The sequence below is a fragment of the Bufo bufo genome, chromosome 4, assembly GCF_905171765.1.
Source record: "Bufo bufo chromosome 4, aBufBuf1.1, whole genome shotgun sequence".
In the NCBI taxonomy this organism is placed as follows: domain Eukaryota; kingdom Metazoa; phylum Chordata; class Amphibia; order Anura; family Bufonidae; genus Bufo; species Bufo bufo.
This window is the reverse complement of record NC_053392.1, coordinates 40,098,863-40,114,279: the sequence shown is the minus strand read 5'-3', so window position 1 is coordinate 40,114,279 and position 15,417 is coordinate 40,098,863. Positions and strand designations below refer to the sequence as shown.

Genomic DNA, 15,417 nt, shown 5'->3' with positions numbered 1-15,417 from the left:
GAGTTCATTTGTCAGTCACTTCTCATCTTCTAGGTGAACATTTGCATCATGACCTGTAGGTGGTAGCTATATAAATACATACATTTGTATCTGCTGTGCTGAAGACTTCTTCTCCAACTTGTCCAAGGATCCTCCTACTCAGGGAAGAGGAAAGAATCTGAAGAAACTTCTTCAGGGCAAAGGCAAGTGGGGAAATTTGCAGGAAGGAGAAAACTTGTAAGTTGTTTGCTATCTCATGGGGGTGCAGCAAAATGGAGGTAGACTTTTCAAAATGTCAATGAGCTTAGTATCCTACTATCCAACCCTCACAAATTGTTCAGGAGCCTCCCAAAAATCGGGATAGCTTCCTGACCAACAGAAGGACAGGAAAGTCTCCAAAAAAGCCAGGAGTCTTCTATAGAAGTGGCCAGTGGTCAGGATACCTCCCTAGTGCGTACCTCTGCGGAAGATCGGACATGGCATGGGAGCGGCCACATATCTGGCGCAGTTTATGGGGGCACTCTGGCCCTGTTAATTGGAATGTTAATTGGCTGATATGATTAAAACAATTCTCACTAGACCCTATCAAGAAAAAAGAGGGGACTTCAGGCACTCCCCAACACAGCTATGGAAGGGGCAAGGCTCGATTACATATGGAAGAAGGGCATCATACACCTGTGGATCCCTATGGATATACCCCAAGTCTGCAAATGATCAAACATAGAAGTGCCATTCATAAAGGAGAGGGGGCCCCATAGCAAAGATCAATATGGGCCCCCATTACTGTGCCACGTTTGAAAACCTTGAACAGTTCTCTCCAAGCCTTATCTATGACCTTTGGACCAGTTCCTCAATGCTTTGCTCCTCTAGAGAGGGGAGTCCTGTTCAGGTCCTTTCCACTCGGTCACATAGGGGATGGGATCAACCAGGACTGGGTCCATTATCTCTAAGGTATCTATGGTAGCCACATGGACTGCATCTATGGTGTAAGGACCATTGACCCATAGGGACCTACAAGTGTAATCAGTCCGTGATTGAGCATACACAGCATCAACATGTCCTGTATCCATAAGTATCAGTGTATGTGGATATATCCTCATTCATGTCACTGTAAATCTGCACCGTTTATCTTGATGTCATTTCTAGATTCAGCTTTCTGTTCTGAACAATTTCCTAATATTTATTTATAAGGGCCGGAGCTCCATTTCTCACAACTCCAAATCCTAGACATGTATTTAAAAGATAATATTTGGACTACCAGCAGTCACCACTAGAGGGAGCTCATTACACACTCTAGTATAAAACAGCAAGCAGAAAGCTCCTAAGCTCCATCTAGTGGTGGGAGGATTTGAAAACATCCATGGCATCCTCTGTCTAAGCAGAGGAAACGGAGCTTTGTATCAGAAAAACAGAGCTCCGACCGTTATAATAAAGAAAGACACATTAAGAATTCATACAGAATTCTGAACCTATTTAATAAAAAAAAAGAAAAATCTCATTGAAGACAGAAGACTGACGCCATGTGTTTTCATTTCTATTTTCTAAGACATATTTGGTTGAAGGACAGGCTTTCTTCACCATCTTTATACATACATAACATGAGTACACCGCATGATTACTAATCCGCTATCACATCAGCTACATGAATGACATACATATCTATAAATCTGCATTAAAGATATTTCACAGCATACACTTATATAGGAAAATACACATTTCTGAGCACAATGTCTGAAAGAGGCAGCTGATGCCAACGAACAACCACCATTGTGTGGATTACATGAAAGCCACCATTGTGTTCAACACATAAAGTACGTCAAAACTGTAAGTAAGTGAAGATGAAAGCCGCCATTGTGTTGAAGGTACATAGTGTAGCTTTGACCAGATACATGTTGGCTGAGATTACGTGAGCCCTCAGTGGTGGTCCAAGGTGTCTGTACCATACTGGTAGCCCATGTGGCTAGTATGGGGCACACGGAGAGGGAAATCCAACTCAGGTTGGCCCATCACCTCTGGTTGGTTTGAACATACACAAAGCTTCTCCTCTGAAGGGCACCGCAACATTGGCCACACATAGGGGAAACCAGCCAAGGGTCGTAGTGCCTCTCCGAGCGTGGAGGTAAAAGCCCATATTGATATTTGGTTTGGGACCCACTCTCCTCTCTGTGAATCCCTAGTTGTGCTTGATGGTCCATAATCAGGATTTCAACATGTTTCTGTAGGCTAAAGCAGTGGATCTTTCCAGCTGTTTCTCCAGAAGGACGTCAAGATCTTGAGACTTCTTGTCCAGCTTCTCCGCCATGTAGAAGGTCGTCTGTAGAAGATCATCCATCATTAGGAAGTTTTTCTTGATTCTAAGGAAGAAGAAGAGTCAAAGAAGAAAATGAGAACTGGATTAAAGAAAAAATGGATTAAGAGTAAGACTACACTAATATGGTTATAAGAATGATGACAGGTGTATACAAACAACCAAAATAATTATATGGCGGGTATTGGTATAACCTGGGCATCTCCTGTGTATAATTATATATGTACAGCTGGTATAAGTTATACATCTTCTTGTATATAGTGATATGGAGCATGCTGGTATAACCTGGGTATCTCCTGTATATAATTATATATGTACAGCTGGTATAAGTTATACATCTTCTTGTATATAGTGATATGGACCATGCTGGTATAACCTGGGTATCCCCTGTATATAATTATATATGTACAGCCGGTATAAGTTATACAACTTCTTGTATACAGTGATATGGACCATGCTGGTATAACCTGGGTATCTCCTGTATATAATTATATATGTACAGCTAGTATAAGTTATACATCTTCTTGTATATAGTGATATGGAGCATGCTGGTATAACCTGGGTATCTCCTGTATATAATTATATATGTACAGTTGGTATAAGTTATACATCTTCTTGTATATAGTGATATGGAGAATGCTGGTATAACCTGAGCATCTCCTGTATATAATTATATATGTACAGCTGGTATAAGTTATACATCTTCTTGAATATAGTGATATGGACCATGCTGGTATAACCTGGGCATCTCCTGTATATAATTATATATGTACAGCTGGTATAAGTTATACATCTTCTTGTATATAGTGATATGGAGCATGCTGGTATAACCTGGGTATCTCCTGTATATAATTATATATGTACAGCTGGTATAAGTTATACATCTTCTTGTATATAGTGATATGGACCATGCTGGTATAACCTGGGCATCTCCTGTATATAATTATATATGTACAGCTGGTATAAGTTATACATCTTCTTGTATATAGTGATATGGAGAATGCTGGTATAACCTGGGTATCTCCTGTATATAATTATATATGTACAGCTGGTATAAGTTATACATCTTCTTGTATATAGTGATATGGAGCCTGCTTGTATAACCTGGGCATCTCCTGTATATAAATATATATGTACAGCTGGTATAAGTTATACATCTTCTTGTATATAGTGATATGGACCATGCTGGTATAACCTGGGTATCTCCTGTATATAATTATATATGTACAGCTGGTATAAGTTATACATCTTCTTGTATATAGTGATATGGACCATGCTGGTATAACCTGGGTATCTCCTGTATATGATTATATATGTACAGCTGGTATAAGTTATACATCTTCTTGTATATAGTGATATGGAGAATGCTGGTATAACCTGGGTATCTCCTGTATATAATTATATATGTACAGCTGGTATAAGTTATACATCTTCTTGTATATAGTGATATGGAGCATGCTGGTATAACCTGGGCATCTCCTGTATATAATTATATATGTACAGCTGGTATAAGTTATACATCTTCTTGTATATAGTGATATGGAGCATGCTGGTATAACCTGGGCATCTCCTGTATATAATTATATATGTACAGCTGGTATAAGTTATACATCTTCTTGTATATAGTGATATGGACCATGCTGGTATAACCTGGGCATCTCCTGTATATAATTATATATGTACAGCTGGTATAAGTTATACATCTTCTTGTATATAGTGATATGAAGCATGCTGGTATAACCTGGGCATCCCCTGTATATAATTATATATGTACAGCTGGTATAAGTTATACATCTTCTTGTATATAGTGATATGGAGCATGCTGGTATAACCTGGGTATCTCCTGTATATAATTATATATGTACAGCTGGTATAAGTTATACATCTTCTTGTATACAGTGATATGGAGAATGCTGGTATAACCTGGGTATCTCCTGTATATAATTATATATGTACAGCTGGTATAAGTTATACATCTTCTTGTATATAGTGATATGAACCATGCTGGTATAACCCGGGCGTCTGCTGTATATAATTATATATGTACAGCTGGTATAAGTTATACATCTTCTTGTATATAGTGATATGGAGCATGCTGGTATAACCTGGGCATCTCCTGTGTATAATTATATATGTACAGCTGGTATAAGTTATACATCTTCTTGTATATAGTGATATGGACCATGCTGGTATAACCCGGGCATCTCCTGTATATAATTATATATGTACAGCTGGTATAAGTTATACATCTTCTTGTATATAGTGATATGGAGCATGCTGGTATAACCTGGGTATCTCCTGTATATAATTATATATGTACAGCTGGTATAAGTTATACATCTTCTTATATATAGTGATATGGACCATGCTGGTATAACCTGGGCATCTCCTGTGTATAATTATATATGTACAGCTGGTATAAGTTATACATCTTCTTGTATATAGTGATATGGACCATGCTGGTATAACCTGGGTATCTCCTGTATATAATTGTATATGTACAGCTGGTATAAGTTATACATCTTCTTGTATATAGTGATATGGACCATGCTGGTATAACCTGGGTATCTCCTGTATATAATTATATAGGTACAGCTGGTATAAGTTATACATCTTCTTGTATATAGTGATATGGACCATGCTGGTATAACCTGGGTATCTCCTGTATATAATTATATAGGTACAGCTGGTATAAGTTATACATCTTCCTGTATATAGTGATATGGAGCATGCTGGTATAACCTGGGTATCTCCTGTATATAATTGTATATGTACAGCTGGTATAAGTTATACATCTTCTTGTATATAGTGATATGGAGCATGCTGGTATAACCTGGGCATCTCCTGTATATAATTATATATGTACAGCTGGTATAAGTTATACATCTTCTTGTATATAGTGATATGGAGCATGCTGGTATAACCTGGGCATCTCCTGTATATAATTATATATGTACAGCTGGTATAAGTTATACATCTTCTTGTATATAGTGATATGGACCATGCTGGTATAACCTGGGCATCTCCTGTATATAATTATATATGTACAGCTGGTATAAGTTATACATCTTCTTGTATATAGTGATATGAAGCATGCTGGTATAACCTGGGCATCCCCTGTATATAATTATATATGTACAGCTGGTATAAGTTATACATCTTCTTGTATATAGTGATATGGAGCATGCTGGTATAACCTGGGTATCTCCTGTATATAATTATATATGTACAGCTGGTATAAGTTATACATCTTCTTGTATACAGTGATATGGAGAATGCTGGTATAACCTGGGTATCTCCTGTATATAATTATATATGTACAGCTGGTATAAGTTATACATCTTCTTGTATATAGTGATATGAACCATGCTGGTATAACCCGGGCGTCTGCTGTATATAATTATATATGTACAGCTGGTATAAGTTATACATCTTCTTGTATATAGTGATATGGAGCATGCTGGTATAACCTGGGCATCTCCTGTGTATAATTATATATGTACAGCTGGTATAAGTTATACATCTTCTTGTATATAGTGATATGGACCATGCTGGTATAACCCGGGCATCTCCTGTATATAATTATATATGTACAGCTGGTATAAGTTATACATCTTCTTGTATATAGTGATATGGAGCATGCTGGTATAACCTGGGTATCTCCTGTATATAATTATATATGTACAGCTGGTATAAGTTATACATCTTCTTATATATAGTGATATGGACCATGCTGGTATAACCTGGGCATCTCCTGTGTATAATTATATATGTACAGCTGGTATAAGTTATACATCTTCTTGTATATAGTGATATGGACCATGCTGGTATAACCTGGGTATCTCCTGTATATAATTGTATATGTACAGCTGGTATAAGTTATACATCTTCTTGTATATAGTGATATGGACCATGCTGGTATAACCTGGGTATCTCCTGTATATAATTATATAGGTACAGCTGGTATAAGTTATACATCTTCTTGTATATAGTGATATGGACCATGCTGGTATAACCTGGGTATCTCCTGTATATAATTATATAGGTACAGCTGGTATAAGTTATACATCTTCCTGTATATAGTGATATGGAGCATGCTGGTATAACCTGGGTATCTCCTGTATATAATTGTATATGTACAGCTGGTATAAGTTATACATCTTCTTGTATATAGTGATATGGAGCATGCTGGTATAACCTGGGTATCTCCTGTATATAATTATATATGTACAGCTGGTATAAGTTATACATCTTCTTGTATATAGTGATATGGAGCATGCTGGTATAACCTGGGCATCTCCTGTATATAATTATATATGTACAGCTGGTATAAGTTATACATCTTCTTGTATATAGTGATATGGACCATGCTGGTATAACCTGGGTATCTCCTGTATATAATTGTATATGTACAGCTGGTATAAGTTATACATCTTCTTGTATATAGTGATATGGAGCATGCTGGTATAACCTGGGCATCTCCTGTATATAATTATATATGTACAGCTGGTATAAGTTATACATCTTCTTGTATATAGTGATATGGACCATGCTGGTATAACCTGGGCATCTCCTGTATATAATTATATATGTACAGCTGGTATAAGTTATACATCTTCTTGTATATAGTGATATGGACCATGCTGGTATAACCTGGGCATCTCCTGTATATAATTATATATGTACAGCTGGTATAAGTTATACATCTTCTTGTATATAGTGATATGGACCATGCTGGTATAACCTGGGTATCTCCTGTATATAATTGTATATGTACAGCTGGTATAAGATAGCCTTCACTTTTATATAATTTCGCTGGTAAACTCCCAGCCAGTAATTCTCATAGAGATTTTGCTCATAGAGAAATAACCTACGGTACATTTTGTTCATTCAATGGAAGAAACCTCTTGATGAATGTTTTCTGTTGTGTCACTTCTCCCTCTGTTCATTAACCCCTTAAGGACATAGGACGTACCGGTACGCCCTATTTCCCGAGTCCTTAAGGACACAGGACGTACCGGTACGTCCTGACTTAAAATCGGCATTCCGGCGCCGCGGGGGTTAATCGGAACGGGATGCCGGCTGAAATCATTCAGCCGGCATCCTGTAACAATGCAGGGGGGGGGGTCATTTGACCCCCCCGTATCGACGATCGCAGAAAACCGCAGGTCAATTCAGACCTGCGGTTTTCTGCGTTTCCGGTCCATTCGGGTGTCCTGTGACCCGATGAACCGGAAAAAGACTGCGATCGGTGGCGTAATTATACACCACCTATCGCAGTCCGAGGATTTGGAGAGGCGGTGCTGGCCCTGGTGCTGAACGCCGCTGTCCAGAGTGCTGATTGGAGCAGGGGAGAGAGGCGCGAGATTCAAACTTCCTGCGCTCCTCTCTCCCCTCCTCTTCCTGTCCAGCACCCTGACCGTGCAGCATCGTCCAGCACCAGCTCCTGTGTCCCCCTAATCGGCATCCATCACCCTCCTGCACCCATCGCCACCCAGGTAGGTTAGGGTCAGTGAGGGAGAGGCACCGTTAGGCAGGGAAAGAAGGGAAAAGTTTAAAAAAAAAAGTTCTTTTATTTCAAAACTTTTTTTGATCCATCCATCAGACCCCCCCCTGCCACTTTGGGGCCAAATTCATGGAGGCCTACGTACCTGGAAGGGAGGTCGCGGTTGATGAGTCTCTCGTTGCGTTCAAGGGGAGACTCAGTTTCCGCCAATACATTCCCACAAAGCGGGCGAGGTATGGCGTGAAGCTATACAAAATTTGTGAGAGTACCTCAGGGTACACTTACAAATTTCGTGTGTACGAGGGGCGAGATTCCCGTATTCAACCCCCAGAATGTCCCCCCACTCTGGGTGTTACCGGGAAACTCGTGTGGGACCTTATGTACCCACTGCTGGATAATGGTTACCACTTGTACGTGGACAACTTTTATACCAGTATCCCCTTGTTCAGGTCCCTTGCCGCCAGATCCACGTTCGCTTGTGGGACCGTGCGGAAAAATCAACGCGGCCTCCCTGCCTACCCCCTCCAGGTACCTATCCCCAGGGGTGAGACCTGTGCCCTTACCAGTGGAAACCTGTTGCTGGTCAGGTATAAGGACAAGAGGGATGTCCTTATGCTGTCCACAATCCACAGTAACAGCACCACCCCAGTCCCTGTGCGAGGTACCGCGGCAACGGTCCTCAAGCCCGATTGTATCGTCGCCTACAATCGGTATATGGGAGGAGTTGATCTCTCTGATCAAGTCCTCACGCCATATAACGCCATGCGCAAAACCCGGGCATGGTACAAAAAAGTTGCGGTCTACTTGGTGCAGGTTGCCATGTACAACTCTTTTGTACTATCCCGAAGCGCTGGCAGCACAGGGACATTCCTTCAGTTCTATGAGGCAGTCCTCAAAGACCTGATCTTTTCGGACCGGGAAAGAGCAGGCCGGAGTACCTCGGGAACTGGAGGCGCCCGGATCGTCCCTGGCCAACACTTTCCAGGTGTGGTCCCCCATACTGGAAAGAAGGGACGAACCCAAAAAAAGTGCAGAGTGTGTCACAAGAGGGGGATACGGAAGGACACCACCACTCAGTGTGACACGTGCCCCGATCATCCGGGCCTCTGCGTTATCGATTGCTTCAGGGAGTATCACACTTCCATGGAGTACTAAATTTTTATAATCCCCAACAGTCCACTAGAGAACATAAAAAACTATGGCTCTCAGACTTTGGAGACACGGAAACATTTTTTTTTTCCCAAAAAAATATTAGTTTTAGTGCAGGCATCCTCAAACTGCGGCCCTCCAGATGTTGTAAAACTATAACTCCCAGCATGCCCAGACAACCTACAGCCATCAGCAGGGCATGGTGGGAATTGTAGTTTTAAAACATCTGGAGGGCCGCAGTTTTTAGGATGCCTGCTTAGTGTCTCCAAAGTCTGAGAGCCATACATATTGGGCATCGTCGCGTGCGTAAAAGTCGTCGCTATAAAAATAACTTTTGACCAAACGCCTCGGATGAACGGTGTTAAAAATATAAAATAAAAACGGTGCCAAAACACCCATTTTTGGGCAAAATTTCCATTTGAATCCTTTTTTGCCGGTAATAAAGCAAGGGTTAACAGCCAAACAAAACTCAATATTTATGGCCCTGATTCTGTAGTTTGCAGAAACACCCCATATGTGGTCGTAAATGGCTATATAGCCGCACAGCAGGGCATAGAACGAAGGGAACTCCATATGGTTTCTGGAAGGCAGATTTTGATGGACAGTTTTTTTTTTGACACCATGTCCCATTAGAAGCCCCCCTGATGTAGCCTAGACTAGAAACTCCAAAAAAGTGACCCCATCTAAGAAACTACACCCCTCAAGGTATTCAAAAGTTACTTTACAAACTATGTTAACCCTTTAGGTGTTCCACAAAACCAAATAGTGAATGTAGAAACAATTTTAGAATTTAATTTTTTTGTTACATTGCCTCAAAAAGAGTAATATAGAGCAACCAAAAATCTAATTTACCCCTAAAATAGTCCCAAAACAACAACCACCTTATCCCGTAGTTTCCTAGATGGGGTCACTTTTATGGAGTTTCTACTCTAGGGGTGCATCAGGGGGCTTGAAAGGGTACATGGTGTCAATAAACCAGTCCAGCAAAATCTGCCTTCCAAAAACCATATGACATTCCCCTTCTTCTATGTCCTGCCGTTTAGCCAAATAGTAGTTTATGACCACATATGGGGTGTTTCTGCAAACTACAGAATTGGGGCAACCCATTTTGAGTGTTGTTTGGCAGTTAACCCTTGTTTTACTCCTGGAAAAAATTTATTATATTGGAAAATTTTCCAAAAAATAGAAATTTCAAAATTGTTTCTCCATCTGCCATTAACTCTTGTGGAACACCTAAAGGGTTAACAAAGTTTGTAAACCCAGTTTTGAATACCTTGAGGGGTGTACTTTCTTAGATGGAGTCACTTTTTTGAAATTTCTATTCTAGGGGTGCAACAGGGGGCTTCAAATGGGACATGGTATAAACAAAACCAGTCCTGCAAAATCTGCCTTCCAAAACCCATATGGTGTTCCCCTCCTTCTATGTGCTACCGTTCGGCCAAACAGTAGTTTACGACCACATATGGGGTGTTTTTGCAAACTACAGAATCAGGGCAACCCATTTTGAGTGTTGTTTGGCAGTTAACCCTTGTTTTACTCCTGGAAAAAATTGATTATATTGGAAAATTTTCCAAAAAATAGAAATTTCAAAATTGTTTCTCCATCTGCCATTAACTCTTGTGGAAGACCTAAAGGGTTAATAAAGTTTGAAAAAACAGTTTTGAATACCTTGAGGGGTGTAGTTTCTAGAATGGGCATTTTTGGGAGGTTTCTATTATCTAAGCCTCACAAAGTGACTTCAAACCTGAACTGGTCCATAAAAAGTGGGATTTTGAAGATTTCTGAAAATTTCAAAATTTGCTTCTAAACTTCTAAGCCTTGTAACATCCCCAAAAAATAAAATATCATTCCCAAAATGCTACAAACATAAAGTAGACATATGGGGAATGTAAAATCATCACAATTTTTGGTGGTATTACTATGTATTACAGAAGTAGAGAAACTGAAAGTTTGAAATTTGCTAATTTTTCAAAATTTTTGGTAAAAATTGTATTTTTTTATGCAAAAAAATTAACTTTTTTGACCCAATTTTAGCAGTGACATGAAGTACAATATGTGACGAAAAAACAATCTCAGAACGGCCTGGGTAAGTCAAAGCGTTTTAAAGTTATGAGCACTTAAAGTGACACTGGTCAGATTTCCAAAAAATGGCCTGGTCCTTAAGGTGAAAATGAGCCCGGTCCTTAAGGGGTTAATGAGTGATGAATATAAACAGTATATATATATCAGGTCAGTGGCTTGGTCTGCGTGTAATGGGTGTATCAGAGTATAAGATTATGGGGGATCTCAGATGACGGAAAGATAATAACCCCCTTACGCCTAAGGGAATCACATCGTCCATGTATGTTCAGAAACAATATCTTAGCCACCCACAAGTATGCACAGATGTAGCAGAGTTGACTTTGCAATTTAAAGCAACAAAGGCCCATTTATTTAAAGGGCTTGTCCCATGAAAAATATTCTTCGGTTTTCAAACCAGTCCCTGGATCTGAATATTTTTGTAATTGTATGTAATAAAAAAAATTGCATAGCCACTGAGTTATTTAATAAAATGTATATATATGGCGCCACCTGCTGTCTCTTTTTTTTCTAGTTTCTTTGTCCTGCTCACTGAGATGGCCGCACATGCTCAGTTTCATTTTTCCACTGCCTCCTGAGCTTTGATAGGAAGAGAGCTCCAGCAGAGTAGACACGCCCCCTGAGCTGCAGCAGAATGGACACGCCCCTTATGCTGTCAGCTTGATCTAAATCTAGCCGAGTAATGAATGTGGAGATCTCTGGATCCATGTGAGGTACAGGGCTGGTTCTAGCTTTGTTAGAAAGAGATTGTCATGTCCTATATGATCTCTGATTTTCATTTTTTATATTAGTCATGGGAGAACCCCTTTAGCTTTTTTAGCACTTGCCGACAATGTGCTTCCTTCACACGTGAGTTTTGGGGCATCTTGTAAAACTACCAAGCATCTTTTAGCATTTTAGCACTGCTAATAGCTTCTTTATTGTAACTTTTTAAACGTTTATTTTTTTATTTCTTTTTTATATATGTCTATTTTTATTAAGGTTTTGGTTTGTATAGGAATTTTTAAGTCTTCCAGAGAAGGCTATTGGAAAAATTGCTAGGAAATAAAGAATAATAATTCAACTGCAATGCAAACATATATTTTTTTTGCATGTATTGCATTTAATAATGCACTATAGACTTTAAGGTAACATCTGGCTATGTAAAAACAGGGGATGAAAAGCTGCAAAAACATCAAAAACAGCAACAACAAAAAAATAATTGGTGTGAAACTAGTAGCAACATCAGACAATAAAGAAGTTTGTGTCACCATACATTTTTTTCCCAGCTGTGAGATATTCTCTTTACTTAATTATAATGGTGCCCCTTGGTGTTACATCTGTATAATAATGTGAACGTCCACCTACTAAGGTGGTCGCGCATGATCAGTTTCATCCTTTAACTGCCACCAGCTGGATTTACTGATAGAAGCTGTAATAGTTTCAGGGAGAAAGCTGCAGCAGAAAGCACGAGTCCCCTGAGATGTGATAAGGAGAGAGCTGCAACAGAAAGGACACACCCCAAAAGCTGTGATAGGGAGAGAGCTGCATAAAACATATTCTTATAATGCGTGGTTTAGGGGTTAGTTATCATATTCCTATTACATGCCTGGTGGTCTAGAGTGTCATAATGGTTAATACCTAGTATCTCTGGTGGTGTAGGTTGATGAAGGGCTAATATTGATATCCATTGTTCATGGTGGTCTAGGGAGTTTATGTGGTAACATCTAATATCTCTGGCAGTCTAGTGGGATTTTGTGATAATATTATAATCACAAATATGTCTGAAAAGTCAGAAGCCCCCTTCCCCCCCCCCCCCCCCCCAATCTTTCCCTCTATTGTAGGGTGTTGATTGTTTGCCATGGCAGCCAGGGGCCAAGTGAAGATGCCAGGCTTGCCATGTTAGTGCTGTTATTACAGCTTGTGTTACACTGGTTGTCACAGCTCTGCTACTTCTATTAGAAACATTACCCAGTAAACACTACTACTCTCAGTTCTGCGACCACCACTCCCCTCGTTTTCTTGCTGCCTATAGTTGCTAATCAGCATGCAGCTATAAGACTGTGGTGCTGACCTCATTGCCTTGTCAGAGCAGTAAGGTTCCTAGTTTGCTAGGTTTCTGTTGTCTGGCATCGATCCGTGCCTGTTTACTGGATTCAGACTCCCAGCTGCCTGCCCTGACCTGTGCCTGTTTACTGCTGCCTGCCCTGACCTCGGATCTTTATCACATATTCGCAAGAACTCAGCCTGCCATCCAGCCAGCCTGACTCCGGCCTGTTTCTGACTAAGGGTTTGCACTCTAACACCCATGGATCAGCTGCCAGCCATAGCAATTCTCCTATCCCAAGAGGTAGCAGCTTGGAGGTTCTCTGCAGTGAAGTCCTGATCCCTGTATACCGGAGAGTCGCCAGGATAACGCCCTTAAGTTTATCCCAAAGTGAAACTGGTTGGTTGACACAGTGGTTCCACTACAGAACTATGCAGTGTATTACGCACGTGATCTACTTCATGTTCCCGCACTAATGGGCATTAAAAAGAACTTGTTACCAGTGAGGCCAGTGAATGACTGCAGTGGCACACATGACCCTGTCTGGAAGTTAACATGTTGGGGAGTCAAATCACCTATGCACTGGTACCGACTGTCACGGTGGGGAGTGGGGGAAAGAACTAGGCCTGGACATCAGGAAAAGGGAGCAGGTCACCTCTTAAGCCGCCCTAATCCTGGCACTGACTCCTAACCGTATGAGCAGACCCAGATGGTAGGTGGGCTCATACACAGGAACCTAGGACCCTGAGTCACCCTGATGATCTCTGAATAAAGGTTAGAAGCAAGAGACGACCTGTTCCTCCAGAACACGGAAGAACAGGAGTCTCACAGGCCAAGCGGCAAGGGTAAGGGAAGACAGTGAGCAGCAACTGGGTCGGCAGGTAAGAACCCAGTGATACGACAACACACCGGAACGACAAGCACTTACCTGCCGCAGCAACAAGGTGGGACACCAGCACCAAGACTACCTGAACCCCCTGCGGACTGAATGCATGGCGGCACCAGGCAGAGCTGCTCACTGACTAGTGGTTCCCCCTGCGGGGAACCCAGGGGCCCACTCACCGAAGGCACAGACAGACAGGGGAATGTCTAGACATAACAACACACCCTGTACATAAACCCTCACTAAACAAATACAAGGGAAGGAAGGGGAAAATACGTAAGGATGACATAGAGAAAACAACGGATGACCTTGATGACTAACTAGGTGGCCCTCACACTGAAAGGATGGAATATCCAGGGCAGGAGCATAGCTCCAGCACACACCAAGGCTGGATAACTACTGACCTCACGCTCAAAGCACCAGATTAAGAAGAGCCATGAGGCCACACCCAGAACAAACAGCCAGGAAGTTAACCCCTCCAGCACCAGACAGGCAAAGAACCACAAGAAGGAGGAAAGCACAAACATGCTGCACCACAACGCGTTTCCCCCTGGCAACCAGCATGCACGGCTAACGTGTCACGGTGCACAACAACAAGACCATGACACATCCGTAACACAGACTGGCGGGGAGCAAGTCAGTTGATTACTTATTTTACATGGGCCACATTCCAGGGCCTAAATAAAAAAGGTCTCAAAGCTGGAATACCCCTTTTATGTTACAGAAATGCACTGTCCAGATCCTCTGAAGTAGGAGTTAATGGCCACAGAAGCCGAGTGAAGCCCCATCACTTGGGATAATGGCACTATTATAACCTCATTAATTGTAGACGGTTTCTGCTATTATTTTGCACTTTTTGGAATTGATGATTTCCAGGCCGTTACCTGAGAGTGCAATCAGAAGATCATCAATCATCCTAACAATCAGGTTGTGTCCTGATGATTTGTATCTAATTATTCTTTGGTGATCTGTAGACAGATAGGATCTGGAGGACTACTAGACATTTACAAAATAATGAGCGATGAGACCGTTCATGACCAAGACAGGGATGAAATGAAGTGCACCCCTTCTTACAAGAAAAGTAATCTCTTTTACCATCATTTACCGTTGATTGTTGCGGTTGGTACCTCCACCTAGTTGGACTGTTATGTGATAGCTGCTATAACTTTTTATTGCTTTTTATTTACATGCTGCATTATAAACCGTCAGATGTGCTTGCATTTACATTGATGCAACAGTCACATAACCAATTGTGTTATTACTGTTGGATAACGTGGATGCAAAAGGGTCTTTTTAGGAACACGTAACTTAATCTGATTTATTCAGGTTCTTAAATTGTAGAGAGTATGTGGCTGGAAGAACATAAATAGAAGTGCAGCCATATGTTCAGAAGCAGCAGTGCCCGAGACAGAGCTGCTGCTGTAAACAAAGCCAGCAATAATCCTGCGTGTAGCTAGCTAGCAGTGAAGGTGGTACTAGTCATAAGA

The 15,417-nt window shown here is 41.0% G+C and overlaps 1 protein-coding gene across 1 annotated transcript in view; it reads right to left on the bottom strand.

Annotated features, from left to right (window-relative positions):
- Positions 1 to 1,411: 1,411 nt before the first annotated feature.
- Positions 1,412 to 15,417, bottom strand: part of LOC120997152 — a 75,418-nt gene continuing 61,412 nt past the window's right edge. The window contains exon 3 of the mRNA XM_040427114.1: positions 1,412 to 2,333. Coding sequence (XP_040283048.1) covers positions 2,177 to 2,333 — 157 coding nt within the window. The 3' untranslated portion in view covers positions 1,412 to 2,176. The remainder of the gene's footprint in view (positions 2,334 to 15,417) is intronic.